This window comes from Hyaena hyaena, unplaced genomic scaffold, assembly GCF_003009895.1.
Source record: "Hyaena hyaena isolate Hyena2069 unplaced genomic scaffold, ASM300989v1 scaffold_108, whole genome shotgun sequence".
NCBI classification, from domain to species: Eukaryota; Metazoa; Chordata; class Mammalia; order Carnivora; family Hyaenidae; genus Hyaena; species Hyaena hyaena.
Window position 1 is genome coordinate 2,508,822 of NW_024080741.1, and position 17,662 is coordinate 2,526,483.

General features: G+C 49.4%; 1 protein-coding gene across 1 annotated transcript; it reads left to right on the forward strand.

Moving 5' to 3' along the window:
* The first annotated feature begins 3,610 nt into the window (after nt 1–3,610).
* FKBP4 (FKBP prolyl isomerase 4) lies at nt 3,611–12,572 on the forward strand. Its single transcript, XM_039236355.1, has 10 exons — nt 3,611–3,901; nt 5,859–6,003; nt 6,514–6,656; nt 7,480–7,600; nt 8,091–8,247; nt 8,908–8,998; nt 9,094–9,177; nt 9,441–9,626; nt 10,187–10,426; nt 11,754–12,572. Exons 1-10 carry the CDS (start codon nt 3,797–3,799, stop codon nt 11,859–11,861), a joined length of 1,380 nt encoding a protein of 459 aa, XP_039092286.1. The 5' UTR covers nt 3,611–3,796; the 3' UTR covers nt 11,862–12,572.
* The last annotated feature ends 5,090 nt before the right edge of the window (nt 12,573–17,662 follow it).

The following is a 17,662-nucleotide window of genomic DNA, read 5'->3' on the forward strand; positions in this document are numbered from 1 at the left end:
TCTCTTCTTTGTTTTTTTCTGAAATCCCACATGAGTGAAATCATATGGCATTTGTCTTTCTCTGACTTATTTCACTTAGCATTATGCTCTCTAGATCCATCCATGTTGTTGAAAATGGCAAGATTTCATTTTTTATGGCTGAGTAATATTCCATTGTATGAATATACTACATCTTTACCCCCTCATCTATCAATGGACACTAGGGTTGCTTTCATAATTTGGCAATTGAAAATAATGTTGCAATAAACAAAGGGGTGCAAATATCCCTTTGAATTAGTGTTTTTGTATTCTTTGGGTAAATACCCAGTAGTGTTTGCTATTCTATTTTTGGCACAAATCATATTGGTGATGTTCTAATTTTTTGGCTAGGTGGTATACTCCTAAGGTTCATTATGTTGGTATGTTACATAAAGTGTGTATGTATGCAAGTACAAACACACACATACTCATCTCACATAATTTTGAGTGGTTCGTATATATTTATATATATAAAACATATATTCATATATATTTATATGTGATATGTTATAAAACATTTAAGAGCATTGGCAGTCTAAGGCCAAAATAGCAACTTTAAAAAACAAGGGGTCTTGGGCCACCTGGGTGGCTCAGTTGGTTGAGCATCTCACTTCAGCTCAGGTCACGATCTCACGGTCCGTGAGTCTGAGCCCCATGTCGGGCTCTGTGCTCACAGCTCAGAGCCTGGGGCCTGCTTCAGATTCTGTGTCTTCATCTCTCTCTGCCCCTCCCCTGCTCATGCTCTGTCTATGTCTCTCAAAAATAAATAAATGTTAAAAAAAAATTTTTTTTAAAGATTGTGTCTTCCTCTCTCTCTGCCCTTCTCCCCGCTCACACTCTGTCTCTGTCTCTGAAAAATGAATAAACCTTTAAAAAATTTTTTTAAACAAGGGGGTCTTTATGTCTGAAGGATGGGCCTAGCATTACAAAGATGAACCAGATGAACTCAGGAAGGCTGATTTTGGTAATAACACAGCTTCTGACCACAGCATGAGTCATGTACAGTGTAAGGTGGATGATTTAAAAAAAAGGGGGGGTGGATGTTCTCTTCTTCAGCAAAAGGGGAAAATTTTGGAAGGGTTTTGAACGAGTGAATAAAACTAGTGAAAATAATTACATTGCTAAACATCTTTAACAGAAGTACTAGTTTAAATGGGCTGGGAAAGGGGTAAGTCAGGGGAGGGAAAGAACATAACGTGTGCACACTTTGTACATTAAGTATGTGTAAGTTTTACAATCAGAAGAATATAATGTAAGGGGCTGGGGAAAAATCTAGAAGCAATGAGGTTCTGATCTGGGAATTCAAGAATCCAATGCCAATTGCCCCCTCCCTTCCATCTCCCATCTCCTCTTGGACTCAAAGGGGTCAGAACTTTCTCACTAGAAACTTTTCCCTCCCCTTTCCCTTCCACCCCATCCTTTCCCTTCCACCCCATTGTTCTCTCTAACAGACCTCTGTATTGTTAGTATTCAGCCCCATCTCCACCATTACACTTATCAAATTAGAATAATGACCATTGTTTAGTAACCGCCCACTTGAAGGCAGGCACTGTGCTAGACACCTGCCATGTGTTCTCTCGTTCCTAACCATCACAACTACTCCCATTGACCAATGTTACTATCCCCATACCCTGCCCCACATCAGATAGTACGCCAGTGACCCAACTCTCTGCTTACTCCGAAGCGCATGCTCTTTCTGTTATTATGTGTTCAGGCAATGGCAGGTGCATCTTAAGCACTCAATACATACTAAAGAACTAAAAGATGTAGACTTACACTGTTTGCTTCCAATAAAGAAACAGATGCAAAAAGCAGTCCTCTAAAGGTGAACTTTTCTTTTCCATCGCAACTGGTTCTTCCAGATAATACCCAATGAACCTAGCATCAAAAGAAACCAGCACGAGATCCGATAGCCCAGTGCATAAACCAGCAGCAACAACCCAGCAAGCCAGCACCTTCCCACCACCTCGGTCTCCTGGAGTTTTGGAGAACCTCCACACTGTTACTTTCTCCAGTATTGAGAGATGCATAGAAAAAAGAAATAGATTTAACCCCCCATACCCTCCCTTTGAGGGTACCCCCAGTCAACTAATGAGAAATGTCTTAGTTCTGGCTAAAGTCATTTGCTATAGGGGAGCTTGGGTGGCTCAGTTGGTTAAACGCTGGACTTCAGCTCAGATCATGATCTCACCATTGCAGGATTGAGCCCCATGTCTGACTCTGTGCTAACAGCTCAGAGCCTGGAGCCTGCTTCAGATTCTAGGTCTCCCTCTCTCTGTGCCCCTCCCCCTCTCAAAAATAAATGAACATTAAAGGCATTTGTTTTATTTCTTCTGTATCTATCCCCTTCCCCTCAAGTTCCATCATAAAAGACTACCATGAATTACCAAATTATGTTATGGTACTGACATTTCATCTATTATAGGGCAAATTAAATTGCGTACCTAAATGGGACAGTTTACACAGGACCAGGAACATAGCGAGGACTCCAATAAATAAATAGATAAATAAATATTATTATTATTGGAATACAAATTTATGCAGCCAATAACTGCTCACCAGGCACTATGTTAAACACGTTGAGTGCTGAGCAAAATCGACTCTCCCCAGAATTATTCTTTGTCAAAGGCTGTTTTGTTTAGGTCTGACTTGCCGCACAAATGCTCGGTACTCCACAGGCAGTCGCTAAACACTTGGGAACCAAGTATTAAGAAAAGATTCCTTCCAATGGGCCTTTGGTAAAACGGAATGCCTTTTTTCGTGACTTGAAACCATTCTTATTTTTAAATATTAACCTAAACGGTCGTTTTATTATTGCCGGGGAAGGTCCCTTTAATAAGTACCCCCATTTAAAAAGCCCTTCGCTCAGTGAGTCATTTCTTGCAAATCGGCTGCTGGTAGCATTTTAAAGAGCTGAAGGCGGCACGTGTTCCTGGCTCTGGGGCAATCAAGGGTGCTTTCCCCAATTCTGTGCACTGGGGTTACAGCTTTTCACTCACTTTATTCCCAATTCGTTAAGCATATACACCGAGTAAAGATGGAGACGTCATGCCTCCTGCGCTTACGACCGGCTTTTATAAAATTGCGCGTCTCGGGTCCCGGGGAGACGGACGCGCTGCCACTCACATCCGGCTACAGGCTCTAAGCAAACCACGCTGCAATATACAATGTATAGGGCAGATCTGGGGCTTGGTATTGGAGTGATGCAGGGGGATGGAGAAGGATCTGGAAGAATCCGGTTAGACCGGGAAACGGACGGGGGAGGGCCCGGGAAGGGCTCTAGGCCCGAGGGGGGCGGGAGTAGTGAGCGGGGTAAACCCCCAGAGTCCGAGAGTCCCAGGAGTGGGGGCAAGGGAGAGCCAAGCACCTAGGAGGAAGAATGACCCACCCCCATTTTTTTTTTTTTAAAATATAAGCACCCTTGACACTAGAGCCCGAACGGGTTTAGACGCCGCCGTCTCTAGAAAGTTCTCCACCCCCTCCCTCTCCGTCCGTCGCTCCCGCCCCAGCTCCTCCCAGCCCCTCCCTCCACGGCGGGGTGGGACCAATCGCTCCCCGCGGCCGCTCATTACCCACCTACTCCCGCTCCCGCGCCTGATCCGCCGCGGGCTGCGAGCGCGCGGGGAGCCAGAGGTGCTCGAGCCTTCGACCGGTTCGCAGCTAGGCGGCCGTCGCGCTAGCGCCCTCCGCCCGCACACCCGTGCAGACAGGCCCGGACGAGAGGGCTTGCCTCGCGCCCAGTGCCCGGCTCCCGGAGTAAACGGCGCACCGAGCGGCGATGACCGCCGAGGAGATGAAGGCGGCCGAGAGCGGGGCGCAGTCGGCGCCGCTGCCCCTCGAGGGGGTGGACATTAGCCCCAAGCAAGACGAAGGCGTCCTGAAGGTAAGGGCGGGGGGCGCGGCAGGCGCTCATCGCGTCCGCCCTTTCCGCCGAGCCTGAGAGCCTCGGGCCGCCTCTGCCGCGTCGAGGCGGGTCGTTGAGCCGGGCGGGCGGCCGGCGGTCGGTTGCATCGCCTTCCTGGACCGGGCTGCGTTGTCCGGGGCTGGGAGGGCCGCCGCACGCTCGCAGGAGATGGCCGAGGTGCGCGGGCCTCCCCACGGCCATTCTAGGGCCCCCCTGCGGGGCCCGCGATGCGGGTGAGGCCCCGGCCGCTCAGCCCTGCGGCGCCCGGGCCCGGGACTGCAGCGCCAACTCCGGCGTGCGCGGTGCAGCGCGGAGGGAGGGGCGGGGCCGCAACCCTGCACGCGAGCTGCAGCTAGGGGGCCCCGGGCGGCGTGCACCCGGGCCGGCCCGGGCCCGCTCCCGCTCCGCTCCCTCACCTCAGCTCTTCGCGACCCTGCGCCCCCCCCCCCCCGCCAGCCGCAGCGGGGAGTCCCTGGGCGTCTTCGCCGGCGGCGCTGCGAGAGCTCGGCTACCCCCGGGCAGTTAAACATTAGCTAGGACCTGAAGTGGGGCACCAGTTATTTCCTGGTCCAGAGGCCTTTGTACGACTTGGCGTTAGGGGCCTCGCCGCGAGAGAGGCTCTGGCGCCCTCCGTCCCCTTGGTTACCCCCTTCCTAAAGCCTGGGACTCAGCTAGGTCACCCGCACAGCCATGCTGCCCCCCCTCCCCCCCGGCGCCGGGAAAACCAGGGCGCGGTGCATGCCGGGACCTGTAGTTCTCCCACGTCGCCCTCCCCTTCTTCATTTGGGGCTTGGGTGTGGGGCCGGGAGGAGGTGCTTTGCAGGGAACCTCGGAGGGGCAAAGGGGAGGGGTCTGGCTTTCGGGACAGGGCATCTTGACCTGGGTCTGAACGACTCGTGCTTCAGAGCAGGTTCTGCAAAGTACAGGATGGCGAAATCAGCCTGGATTTCTTACCGCCTCCTCAACCAGTGTTTCTTTTTCGTCCTGGCCTCCCACGGCTCAGTTCCGCACGTGTGTGTGTGTGAGAGAGAGAGACAGACAGACAGACAGACAGACCTGAGCAAAGCTAGGGATCCCGGCGAGGCAGTATTTGGTCCAGAAACGCTCCTGGTTTTATCCCAGATCTTAGAATCTTAAGCTCTTCTCCCAGTGGACATGTGGCTTCCCCTTCTCTTCAGCATTCTGGTGATTTCTACAAGGTTATTAATCCCAGAAGGGTCATTTCCCTTTTTACCCTCCAGTCCTTCCCCTTTGCCTTCCTATGCCTCAAGTCCTTTGTCCTTTTCCTTAGAAAGTATACCTACCAGGTGACCCATGGAGTCTCCTTGTCACGTCTTTTAAGTGTTATGAGAAGCCAAACTTAAGTTCCTGAGAAATGCTCTTAGCCCAGAAATAAAAGACTTCACTAGCCTACCCGTCAGGAATGCTGGTGTCCCAAGTGAGAGCCCCTGGGCTTATCAGTGACCTGGTATTTTCTTTTACCTCTGTTGGACTCCTGCTATTCTGTCGTTACTCGTATTCTCATCCTTCTCTTATCTGTAAACCAGACCGCGATCTGATGACCACTAGCATTTCTTTGCTGCTGCTGATTTTACCAATGTAATTTTCCAACCCTGATAGAGATTATTATCACTAGTTTACAAATAAGATCTAGAGAGTTGGACTTGTACAGGATCACACAGCAAAAACTTGAACCTCAGGTCTTTTGGCTCTAGTTTTCAAAGCAAGTCCTATTATGTTCCACCTTAAGTAAGATGGGGACTGGGGCGCCACTTGGCTTCTAGCCAAACTGCATCAAAATCATTTGAGGCTTAGTTCCTTTGCTTAGGAGGAAGCCGTCAATTCCTTCTGCGTTTCCATCAGAAGTATGCAGGTAGTGTAGGTGCTTCTTTCTGCCCCCGTGCCTGTGTACTCACCTTCTCCTCCTTCCTCCCAGGTCATCAAGCGAGAGGGCCTGGGCACCGAGTTGCCCATGATTGGGGACCGAGTGTTTGTCCACTACACTGGCTGGCTGTTAGATGGCACTAAGTTTGACTCCAGTCTGGACCACAAGGACAAATTCTCCTTTGACCTGGGCAAAGGTAGGCATGGTTAGTGGGTTGGTAGCATAGGCTCTGAGGAGAGGGTATATAAGCTGTCACAAACAGAAGCTGCGTTCTCAGAAGCTTAAAGAAGAATGGTTTGTTACACTCTGTTAATTTTTCTTTGGTGATTTTTTTTTTTTCTTACACTCCTCTGTAACCATCCATCGATCTCTTCTCTGTATCTCGCCTTCCCTGATCATCTCTGAACACCTCAGTTCCTGTTCAGGGATGGACTGCCTTGTTCCTTGAACTCCTTTTGTTCCAGAGTTGGGGTGGGGGGGGGCGTGTTTGTTTTTTTTTTTCCCTCTTTCCTTTTCTTTTCTCTTTTTAAGAGGTCTGAGACCTAACAGCACTTACTGCAACCAGGCTTTCTACCTTGCTGGTCTCCTTTCTAAAGAGTGTCTAGCTTCCCCTTGGGTGTGGTTTAAAAAAAGTCTCTGGGGCCACTCTTTGAGCCTAGAGTCAGATCCCTGCCAAAGAGGACCTGTTTGCTTTCTGTACCTGCAGGGGAGGTCATTAAGGCTTGGGACATTGCTGTAGCAACCATGAAGGTGGGAGAAGTGTGCCACATCACGTGCAAGCCCGAATATGCCTACGGTTCGGCAGGCAGCCCTCCAAAAATTCCCCCCAATGCCACACTTGTGTTTGAGGTGAGTGTCCAGGCACAGAGAGCGAGGCAAAGAGCCAGCCTTATCTCGCCCAGGGCCTGGCTGCCCTCCAGCCCTTCCTGCCGCTTGGAGACAATGTAGCCAAGGCTAAGGACTTGGCCTTAGAGGAGGAAGAGACCAGGAGAGGGCAGCTGGCTCTGCTGCACACATAGCATGCTGCTTCCAGAAAACGGTGGCTGATGAAGTCTCAGGTGGAAAGAGGTGGCCACAAACCCCTCTTAGGACTTGAAGCAGGGTAAGGGTTGGGGCCTGTTTTCTCTCAGGAACAGTGCCCAGAGATTGGTTATAATTTTGACTAGAAGGGGTCAGGAGGTCTATACGTTCTCAATGACAGTATGGAATACCAGTGCTTTAGGATCAAAGGAGGGAAGAGATGTACCCATGGGTCAAGGGGATGAGGAAAGCCTTCACTGAGAGGCGGATTTGATACCATTCAGCTCAGGATGGCTCGGCCCTTTTTAGTGGATGCTTGGAGCACATTCAGAAGATTACTGAAAGACATTGGGTTGTTTCCAATGCCTACTAGATAGGCCATCTCAAGTAGCCGGATTAGGGTAGGCTGGAACATGTCCTTCCTGTGTGCAGCCAGGTAGTTAAATGGATGGCTCTCCTGAGGTCAATAAAAGCCCGTGGGACCTGCCCTTGAGACCAGAGCTCCTAGGACTTAGCACTTTTGCTAAGTGCCACTTTGTCCATTCCCAGTCTGGCAGTGACTAAGGATTCTTCTGGGTGAGGGAGAAGTTGTATCTCACTGTTGACGGAGTTAGTGCCAAAAAGAGTCGTGTTGCCGTGTCTTGTCCCACAGGTGGAGCTCTTTGAGTTCAGGGGGGAGGACCTGACAGAAGAAGAAGATGGCGGAATCATCCGGAGAATACGGATTCGGGGTGAAGGCTATGCCAGGCCCAATGACGGCGCTATCGTGGAGGGTGAGACAGTATAGTCTGGGATTTCAGTTCCAATGCTGGTACTTAGGCCGTGGGTGGCTCTGGGCGAGCCACTTCCTTTTTCTTTTTTTCAACGTTGATTTATTTTTGAGGGAGAGACAGAAGATCGGGAGCAGGGGAGGGACAGAGAAAGGATAAAAGACAGGGACACCAAATCCGGAACAGGCTCCAGGCTCTGAGCTGTCAGCACAGTGGGGCTCGAACTCACAAGCTGTGAGATCATAACCTGAGCCAAAGTCAGATGCTCAACCAACTGAGCCACCCAAGCGCCCCGTGTCACTTCTGATCCTAAATTCTTGTCTGAATAACGAGGGATTGGACCATATCCTCTGAACATCCCTCCAGCTCTGAGAACACTACAAAGGCATCTTGGGGGCAGGGAGTGATGAGGTGATAGAGGGAGGCTGGTGGCATCCGTCCTCAGTCTCCTGCCTGCTCACATCCCTGGCACACTGCTTCCTTTCCACGCCAGTTGCACTGGAAGGGTACTATGAGGACCAGATATTTGACCGGCGGGAGCTCCGCTTTGAGGTTGGCGAGGGGGAAAGCCTGGACCTGCCTTGTGGGCTGGAGAAAGCCATTCAGCGCATGGAAAAAGGAGAACATTCCATTGTGTACCTCAAGCCCAGGTGAGGGGTGAGCACTTGTAGCACAGGTGGGTGATCGAAGGTCTAAGATCCACATGCCCATAGTGAGTTGTGTAACTGGACACTTGTGTCTCTTCTCCTGTGTGTGTCCACTACCCCCACAGCTTCAGTAGAGGTCCCTGTGACTCTGTGCACAGCAAATGTGATCTCTTCGTATTTAGGAGCACAGTCACAACTGTCCACAGTTTGAATCAAAGCCTAACCTTTTCAGTCGAGGCTGCTCTAGATTCCCTCCTTTACCAATGGCAGAATTTTTATTTCCATTGATGTGCTCCATCATTGTGATGTTTATTAAAACACACCTGTTATGTGCCCTGTAGAATAGTGAAAATTCACAGGTGTTCAAAGACCTTCTTCCTGCCTTCTAGTGACTCGTTGTTCAGTGAACTTTAGCAATTAGTAATTGAGTAGTCATCCCAGTGTGTAGTGTGCATCAGGAGGATGTGGAAGATGCTAAGAGACCAGCTAATTGTGTGAAGAGGTCAGGGAAGATTTTGCCAAACAGGAAATATTTGAACCAAGTCTCAAGGGATGGGGAGGTACTTTGCAGGAAACAGACAGGAAACCTTTTCAGTATGGAGCGGGTTAAGGTGAAGCATGGCAGCAAGTGACCTAGAAGTTTTTACCACCCCACCCCCCCAGCTATGCTTTCGGCAGCATTGGGAAGGAGAAGTTCCAAATTCCACCAAATGCTGAGCTGAAATATGAAGTACACCTCAAGAGTTTCGAGAAGGTGAGTTTGCTTGAGGTCTTCTCTGTCCTGGAGTCCGGTCAGGTAGGTGGCCCTGGGGTAGCTCACAACTTTGTTTCTCTCTTGGGGTGCGGCAGGCCAAGGAGTCTTGGGAGATGAACTCCGAGGAGAAGCTGGAACAGAGCAGCATAGTGAAAGAGCGGGGCACTGTGTACTTCAAGGTGAGCCAGGATCTGGGGCCCCGGGGAAGACTCCTCTGGGCCCATCCTTCCCCTTGATGCCTGAAGTCATTTTTACCGAGGAGAGATTGGCGGCAGGGGGAACACCTGTATTCTTCACCTAGTAGATCTAAGCTAGCTGCTCTTGCTGGAGGAGGTGGGGAGACAGGACTCCCTCATGCCCGTGCATCACTGAGGTCTACAGAGTCTGACAGCCCAGTGCCCCTGAACGTGTGTCTGTCGCCTAAGCCTCCCTTCCTCTCTAGGAAGGCAAGTACAAGCAAGCTTTACTGCAGTACAAGAAGATTGTATCCTGGCTGGAATACGAGTCAAGTTTCTCGAATGAGGACGCACAGAAGGCACAGGCCCTTCGCCTGGCCTCCCACCTCAACCTGGCCATGTGTCATCTGAAACTACAGGCCTTCTCGGCGGCCATCGAAAGCTGCAACAAGGTGAGGCCCATGTAGAGAGGGCACGGGACCAGTGTTCACGGGCTTGGCTGGGTGCGCCGCCAGCAGGTCTGAAACTTGGCCTCAGCCACTAGGACAGGGATAGTATAGTCTGTGAGCTAGTGGGAGCTCAGAAAGGAAGGGCCCGGGCCCAGAGACAAGGGCTTTCGAGAAGCTAGCACCTTGGCTTTCGTGGTAGGAGGCGGCTGACACAGGTAGAAGGCAGCACTGGATGAGAAGAACCGCTGTGGCATTTTTTCTCTGCCCTGGTCCCTAGTCTGTCCCTCTTAACATACCTGCTTTAGTCTTGAGAAAATGAAAATGGTGTCAGGGGTCTTTCACCTAAAGCTCTGTTTTCCCTCTGCTGCCTGGACTCCCTGGGGCTCCTTCCTAGACCTTGTTTTTTTTCGGTTAGCGTCCCAAGGCTCGTTCTTTCTGGGGAGGAGCCAGCCATTTCTGTCCCGCCTCCTCCTGCTGAGTGAGGACTACCTTTGGAACTCAGCCTTGGCCACCTAGGCTGCAGGGACTGACGTCTTGCTGTTGCTTCCTCCATGCGTCCTTAGGCCCTGGAACTGGACAGCAACAATGAGAAGGGCCTTTTCCGCCGGGGAGAAGCCCACCTGGCGGTGAATGACTTTGACTTGGCACGGGCTGACTTCCAGAAGGTCTTGCAGCTCTACCCCAGCAACAAAGCAGCCAAAGCCCAGCTGGCCATCTGCCAGCAGCGGATCCGCAAGCAGCTTGCTCGGGAGAAGAAGCTCTATGCCAACATGTTTGAGAGGCTAGCTGAGGAGGAGAGCAAGGTGAGGACTGGGATGGGGGTCAGTTGGGGTAAGATGAGAGGAGGCTGCGCCTAACCCGCTGCTGTGGCTGTTTGCCCCTGGGTGTATATGCCCCTCCTGGAGACCAGAAGCTACCCTTGTCCCTGGAGCAAGGACACATATGTTCCTTCAGCACAAACCCCCGTTGTGGGGGCCACACTTCCTCTGTGATCAGGGCTGAAAGCCCACTCATGAGCCCCAGAGGTGGGCAGTTAGTTGCTCTGTGTGTGCTTCCCAACCTGTGTTCTCTGTACCTTTTGAAAGCCTAGGTTTCATCTGTCTGTCTGTCTGAGAGAGAGAGCGCCCAAGTGAGGGGGCGGGGAGCAGAGGGAGAGAGAATCTTAAGCAGGCTCCATACTCAGTGCATGACCCTGGGATCAAGACCTGAGCCAAAATCAAGAATAGGACACTCAACCAACTGAGCCACCCAGGCACCCCCTGAACCTTGGTTTTAAAAGCCCTATGTTTAAATAGGTAGTAAAGTTACATGTTTTATTTAAACAGAGGCACCTGGGTGGCTGGTTAAGCATCTGACTCTTGATTTCAGCTCAGGTCATGATTTCATGGCCATGGGATTGAGCCCTGTTTTGGGCCCTGCACTGACATTGTGGAGCCTGCTTGGAATTCATTCCCTGCCCCCACTCCCTCCCTCCCTCTCCCTCCCCCCCAAATAAACTTAAAAAACAATAAGAAAACAAGTTTAAGCACAAAAGAATGTATATTAAAAAAATCTTAACCAGTGCTTAGATCATTCCACTAAATTGTACACATGTACCAGTAGACCGTTTCCTCCTTTTTCCCTAAAGAAGGCAGCACATTCTGCTGATTTTCTACACGATGCTGTCTTCAGATGTATGTAGAAGATTGTTCTGTAGCAACACAAAAAAATAGCTTTCCCATTCTTTGCTGCACTACACGGAGTTGCATTGGACACCTATGGCCTATTCTCTTACCCGGTCCTCTGTTAGTCTTCTGGTGTTCTAAACCCGCTCTGTCCGATAGAAGTCACACAGACTGCAGAGCGATTTTAAGTTTTCTGGTGGCTTAAAAAAGTGAACAGAAAAAATACTGCAACGTGTAAATTTTTTAAATTGCATTTATTTGGGGCTCCCCCCCCCCCCGGATGAGTGTTTGTGGTAAGACCCGACATGGTGTCAGCGTGGTGGTAGGCAAATACAGCTGTGTCCCCAGATGAGTTCAGTGCAAGCAAGTGGGGGTGGGGACGTGGAGTCCAAGTCCCCTTTCTCATCGGAGGGATTGGGCCCAATGAGCACCGGAACTCATCCCTTCCTGTCCTCCTTGCTCACAGGCCAAGGCCGCAGTGGCTGCGGGAAACCATCATGCTGACACGGAGATGAAGGATGAGCAGAAGAACGATGTGGCGGGGAGCCAGCCTCAGGTGGAGACGGAAGCGTAGCCTCTGCCCGGCCCTACTCCTGCGGCTGCCTGCCTCCCCTGCCCCCTCCCCTCCTCCACCCTGTTAGTTTTGTAAAAACTGAAGAATTTTGAGTGAATTAGACCTTTATTTTTCTATCTGGTTAGATGATGGCTTTGGGGGAAGGGGGAAAGGAGTAGGCTGGGGGATTGTTTTAGGTGATGTCACCCCCTCTTCCCTTCCCCCTTCCCCTATTACATGTGAACGAATGTCCATCCACACGCACACTCATCAGAATGTTAATTTATTTTGCTGCTTCTGTTTGCTATGTCCATTTTTCAAATGGTAGAAGGGAGTGAGTGGTAGGGATACTGCGGGGTCTGATGTGAAACCAGGGTGGAGAGGGAGACTCCTGGGCAGCCATTTCCCTTGTCCTTCCCTCCTCCCGGTCTGTTCCCAAACATGTGGCCTCCATGTGGGTGCTAGGGGCATGGGGAAAACCACTGCTGTGCCCGTTAACTGCGCTTTGTTCCCGTCCTCGCCCCAGATGGTATGGCTGAGATATCTTCTGGTGTCCCGATGACCACCTCCTGCCCCCTCCCTACCACCCCCGCCCATACTTCCCTTCGGATCTGTTTCCTTTCTCAGCCAGGTCATGTCCCCAACCCCCTCAGCCTCTTCTCTGCACGTTGCTGAAGGTCCAGGCTTGCCTCAAGTTCTGTGCTTGAGCAATAAAGTGGAAATGAAACCCAAGTGTCAGGCAACCTTTTCTGTTTGGCCTCAGAGGGTGGGCATGATGGCTGTGCAAGTGCAGCAGCAGTGAAGAAGCGTTCTTTGAGCATGGAGTGGTGCTGGCATATAGGGCCTCCTGGGTGCTGCCCAGACCACTGCCATCCCCCGCCCCCCACTCCCCGCAACACACACCCCCACACACAGCCTTGTGGGTTTTCATAGCTCTGCTTTTTGTTCCTTAACACTTAGGAAGAGGAAAATCTAAACATGCAAAATACTGGGACCACTCGTGTGTGTTTTGGTTAGATTTGTCTGCTTATGCCAGAGTGATCCAATAGAGACAAGTGATCTAGCAGAAAGCACAAGATTTCTTGGTTTCTCATCAAGGTAAAATTCCTGTTACCAACTCCTCCAGTCAACAATTAAGGTGGGAAAGAACAGCCAAGCTAGGGAACACTGACTCTCAGGCCTGCTGTCCAGCTTCCTTCTTGACCTTAATAGGAAAAGGCTTCTGCGTTTTTCTAACTATGTGTTGACCTTTGGCTCCTATGGCATTATGGGGCCCTGGGAGAAGCCAGAGGGGACAGAAATCCTGTCTTCTCCAGATGCTCTGGTCTGTAGACTAGAACCTCTGTGTGTCTTCTCTCCAGTGTGTGCTGGCCTGCACAGTGGTGGAGGTAGTCTGCCTACCCAAGTGTCTGTATAGTTCTCCCGGGAGAAATTTCTCCATGCATTTACTATGGAAAATCTGTGTGAAAATTTCATCCCAGTCCTACAGCATGTTTGGTGCCAGAGCCAGAACTAACATTTGTTTTAGGCTTCCGAGTGCTCTCTTGCTGAGTTCACGTAGTCCTATATCTGGGTCTTGGCATTTCAACATGTCTTGCCCCTATAGCCAACAACAGTTGCTAACTCTCCTGAAGCATCTAGAAATTTAGAAATCTAGAAATCCTGAAGCATTTAATGTTAAGCCTAACATTAAACCAAGAGCCTCGTGTGAATTAACTTTTTTCCTTTTAATGTTTATTTTTGAGAGCAAGTGCACGTGTGCTTGCACGAGCAGGGGAGGGGCAGAGAGAGGACATAAGATCTGCCACGGGTTCTGCACTGACACAAAGCCCAGTGTGGGGCTCAAACCCACAAACCAGATCATGACCTGAGCCGAAGTTGGACATTTAACTGACTGAGCCACCCAGGTGCCCATCCTGTGAATTAACCTTAGTCCTTGACAACCATCCTGAAAAGGAGTTAATGCTCCATTTTACATATATGAGGAAACCAAAGCTCTAAATAGAAAGGGGTCTGCCTGGAATAGGAGCTCTCTTGAGCAAATCCAAACTCAATCTGTGAGGTTCATGTGACCTTGGGCAAGTTGAGCAGATTTTGAGTGGACAAAAAGCACTCCTGAGGTTCCTTACGGCTCTGAATGGTGGTATAGGATCCCAGGAATTTCAAACAAATACACTTCTGTGGAATCCTGGAACTGGACAAGTTTTGGTTTATGTAACATTAAAACTCTTACCAAGATGTTTAAGTGACCAGAAGTCTTCAAGATTAAAAACAGACCCAACGTGTACTTAAACTCTGCTCTAGACCACATTCAAATTCGTGACCTAGTCCGTTAACCCTCACCAACCTTTGAAATCTTCCCATGTGGAGACAATGTGCTTGAATAAAGGAAAGCCGGGAGTGACTAGCATTGCTAGCTGTTCACGGAGATTTGCAGTCTCGAAAATGTAAGAGCTCATCTTGTCCTATTTCTGATCCTAACATTAAGTTCTATAAAGTTTATCTCCCGAGTATTTCCCATCTCCATTCCAGTGGCCCCTCTCCAACATCACCATGCACCTCCAGCCCATACTCCTGTCCACCAAAGATTCCTCTTGTCTTGCATCCTCCCTTGCCCCACCTGCACTGACTCTACACTGCATCCAAATCCTACCCTCCAATTGCTTAAACCCTTTCCCAACCCATTTAGTCTGAAGATTAGAAACTTTATTGTAGTCCACAGCCACTTGTGGGGCCCGGCCTAACCCTGCCTGCCCTACACCAGCATCAGAGTACTGGACTCCTTCACTCTGCACTGGCCACACCACCCTAAGAGTAAAAGGGGGGAAATTGTGCATCTCATTTCACTTGCAAGAGTGGAATCTCACATCTTACTCCTGTCTTCCATGTTTCTCCCATTCCCTTTCCACACGCTGATCATCTCAGAGCCTTGTAATCATTAAGTTGAAACGAAAAGAGGCTAAGGGCAGTGCTGAATAAAGCCAAAGGAAAAATGTATGTAAGAGAGCTTGTCCTCTTTCTGGAAGTCATTATTGCTGACTTTATGGCTGTAGTTCCCCAGCTGCTTGCCAACCTCAGATAACTTAGATGCACCCACTATCCTCAACTATAAAATCTAAGTTCATAATAAAACCTTGTTTAGCATGTAATGACACAACACTAAATACACAATTTGGTAGTAATGTAAGAATGAAAAGATTCACAAAGTGGTTCTGAGGAGGGATGATCAAGAAATACAACAATGCCAGGGCACTTGAGTTAAGTCTCTGACTCGGTTTCTGCTCAGGTCAGGATCTCACAGTTTGCGGGATTGAGCCCTGAGGCAGGCTCTGCACCGACAGCATGGAGCCTGCTTAGGATTCTCTCTCTCTCCTCTCTCTCTCTCTCTGCCCTTCCCCTGCTTGCTGTCCCCCCCAACCCAATAAGTAACATTAAAAAAATAATAATGCCTTCATGAACTTTCAGACTTTGGTTAGAAGAGAGGACTGGCCATACCCTGTCTCCCTCCCTCAAGACACGTGGGCTCGGGGATCACCAATCTCCTGTGCCTGTTAGGAGTGCTTCCCGCATAAAATTGTTCTGTTTGGGGTGCCTGGGGGGCTCAGTCGGTTAAGCGTCCGACTTCAGCTCAGGTCATGATCTCACGGTTCGTGGGTTCAAGCCCCACATCGGGCTCTGTGCTGACAGTTCAGAGCCTGGAGTCTGCTTTGGATTCTGTGTGTCTCTCTCTCTTTTTCTACCACTCTGTCTCTCAAAAATAAATAAACATTTAAAAAATTTTAAATAAAATTGTTCTGTTTGTATATATATATATATTCTTTTAATTGAAGTGGAATTCACATAATATAAAATTAGCCATTTTAATGTGAACAATTGACTGGTATTTAGTCTAATTACAGCGTTGTATGACCGCCACTTCTATGTCGTTCTGAAGCATTTTCATCATCCTTTGTGTTTGAAGCCCATGTCCTCATGTTTGGACTTCTGAGACCATGAAGGGCTACTCTTTACCCTTCAGCGAATGGCCAGGAGAGTCTTTAACAGGCAACAACTCTGGGGTGCCTGGCTGGCTCAGTCAGTAGAACTTAATCTTAATCTCGGGGCTGTGACTGTAAGCCCCATGTTGGGTGTAGAGATTACTTAAAATATTAAAAACAAAAAAAAAAAACCAAAAGAACACCAGACAACAACCCTGACAAGCTTCCCAGAGTGGGTGGTCCCTTCTGACAGCACCAAACTTGTGAGGAAGGGAGTGGGATTCAAAAGGAGAGCTCTGAATAACAGCATTTCACTCAGAGCAGGGCTGCCTAATTCTACCTGTTATTCTACCTAATTTCTGGGTCAAGTAAGTCTGAGAAACAGGTTTCTGTCTTTGAGGACTTCTCAGAACCTTTAGTATGCTAAGATGCACTGTAGCTCGGGAAGGAGAATGAGGAAGTCTCAAACTGAGCCCATTAGGAAGCCGTAGGCCCTAGCGCCCAGGATGGTGAGTAGCTCTGAGCCTCACGTATATAAAGTTGTGTAGAAAGTTTTAAAAGTCCAGTTTCTTACCTGGCCTTCCTAAGCAGACACTTGCCCCGCCCCACCCCCACCCCCACCCCGTCCCCCACCCCTCTCATCCCGTTCCCATAGCAGGTTTCCACTGAAGCTACCATTTGGCTGGCTGGTAAAGACTAGGCCACTACCCACACAATTGTATCCATGTCATCTAACCAGGATGATGGCCTGGTTAGGCAGTTCTAGGAGTGCACCAAAACTCATGCTGAAAGAGTGCCTGGCTTAAAAAAGGCGAGCCCTAGATGGTGCCAGTGGAGACCCACCAGCCATCCTGCTAGAAAGGGTCAAGAACATGGGTGCTCCTTGTGGAGCCAGGGATCTGTCCACGTGGCCGTGCAACCCCTAGTCCAGGGTTCCACTTGCTGTGACTGTAACACACAAGGCAGCTCAAGTAACTGACACATGATGGGAAGAGGGAATGATTTGATCCATGTCACATTGTTCTTTCCTCCCTCCCTAACTTTATTTGGTTCTCTTGACAAAAGCCAAAAGGCATGGTATCCAAGTTGCCATGTGACATAACATCGCAATGACATGACCTACAGGACAAACATTAACAGGCACCCCTTGGCACAGAGAGGTCAAGAACAAGAAACGCAAGTGATGGAGAAGATAAAACTGAGGCACTGCAAAGTGCTGGGTCACGGTATGACTTCAGAAAACTGGGTCAGGCCAGGGTACCTGGTGGCAGAAGCGGGGTGATCCTCATCTACTTTGTCCTGGCTTATTTATGAATTGGTTTATCTATTTTACAGTTTCATTCAAAAGGCTGGAGGAAGAGAAAGAATAGAGAAATAATAGTGAAAGGAAACGTAACTCAAAACTATTTAACTTTGCGTTTAGAGGTAAACATTTTTCAATTGGCTCTTTATTTTCCTACCCCTTAAAACCTACAACGAAGCAAAAAGTTTCAGCTATGAGAGAAGGAGAGAGATATGGTAGAGTGAGGTGGCCTGCAACCCCTCCATAATGAGATAATGTATTTAAAGCACTAGGTACACCTGTGTGACACAGTACTTTTGAATGGACTCAGCCCCACTGTATATATTTCACCACAGAAATATGAATCTATCTACAATCCCCAGTGTTTCTCTAGACTGCCTCCTGTTTACTGTGTTGTTTGCTGTTCCTTGTTTTCATCTTATCTGGCTGTCAGATCCACTGGGAACTCTGGGACAAAATGTGCTACCCCCCTCTCACACACCCAGGCAAAAATGTCCTGCCTTCCAATGCCTTCTCCCATTATGTTCAGATATAGAAAGCAG

Bases quoted from the DNA above. Each gene is read 5' to 3' on its own strand.
- FKBP4 (XM_039236355.1), top strand. From the start codon at position 3,797: ATGACCGCCGAGGAGATGAAGGCGGCCGAGAGCGGGGCGCAGTCGGCG. The intron at 8,248-8,907 runs GTGAGGGGTGAG...CCACCCCCCCAG, and splicing joins ATTGTGTACCTCAAGCCCAG to CTATGCTTTCGGCAGCATTG. The intron at 8,999-9,093 runs GTGAGTTTGCTT...GGGGTGCGGCAG, and splicing joins ACCTCAAGAGTTTCGAGAAG to GCCAAGGAGTCTTGGGAGAT.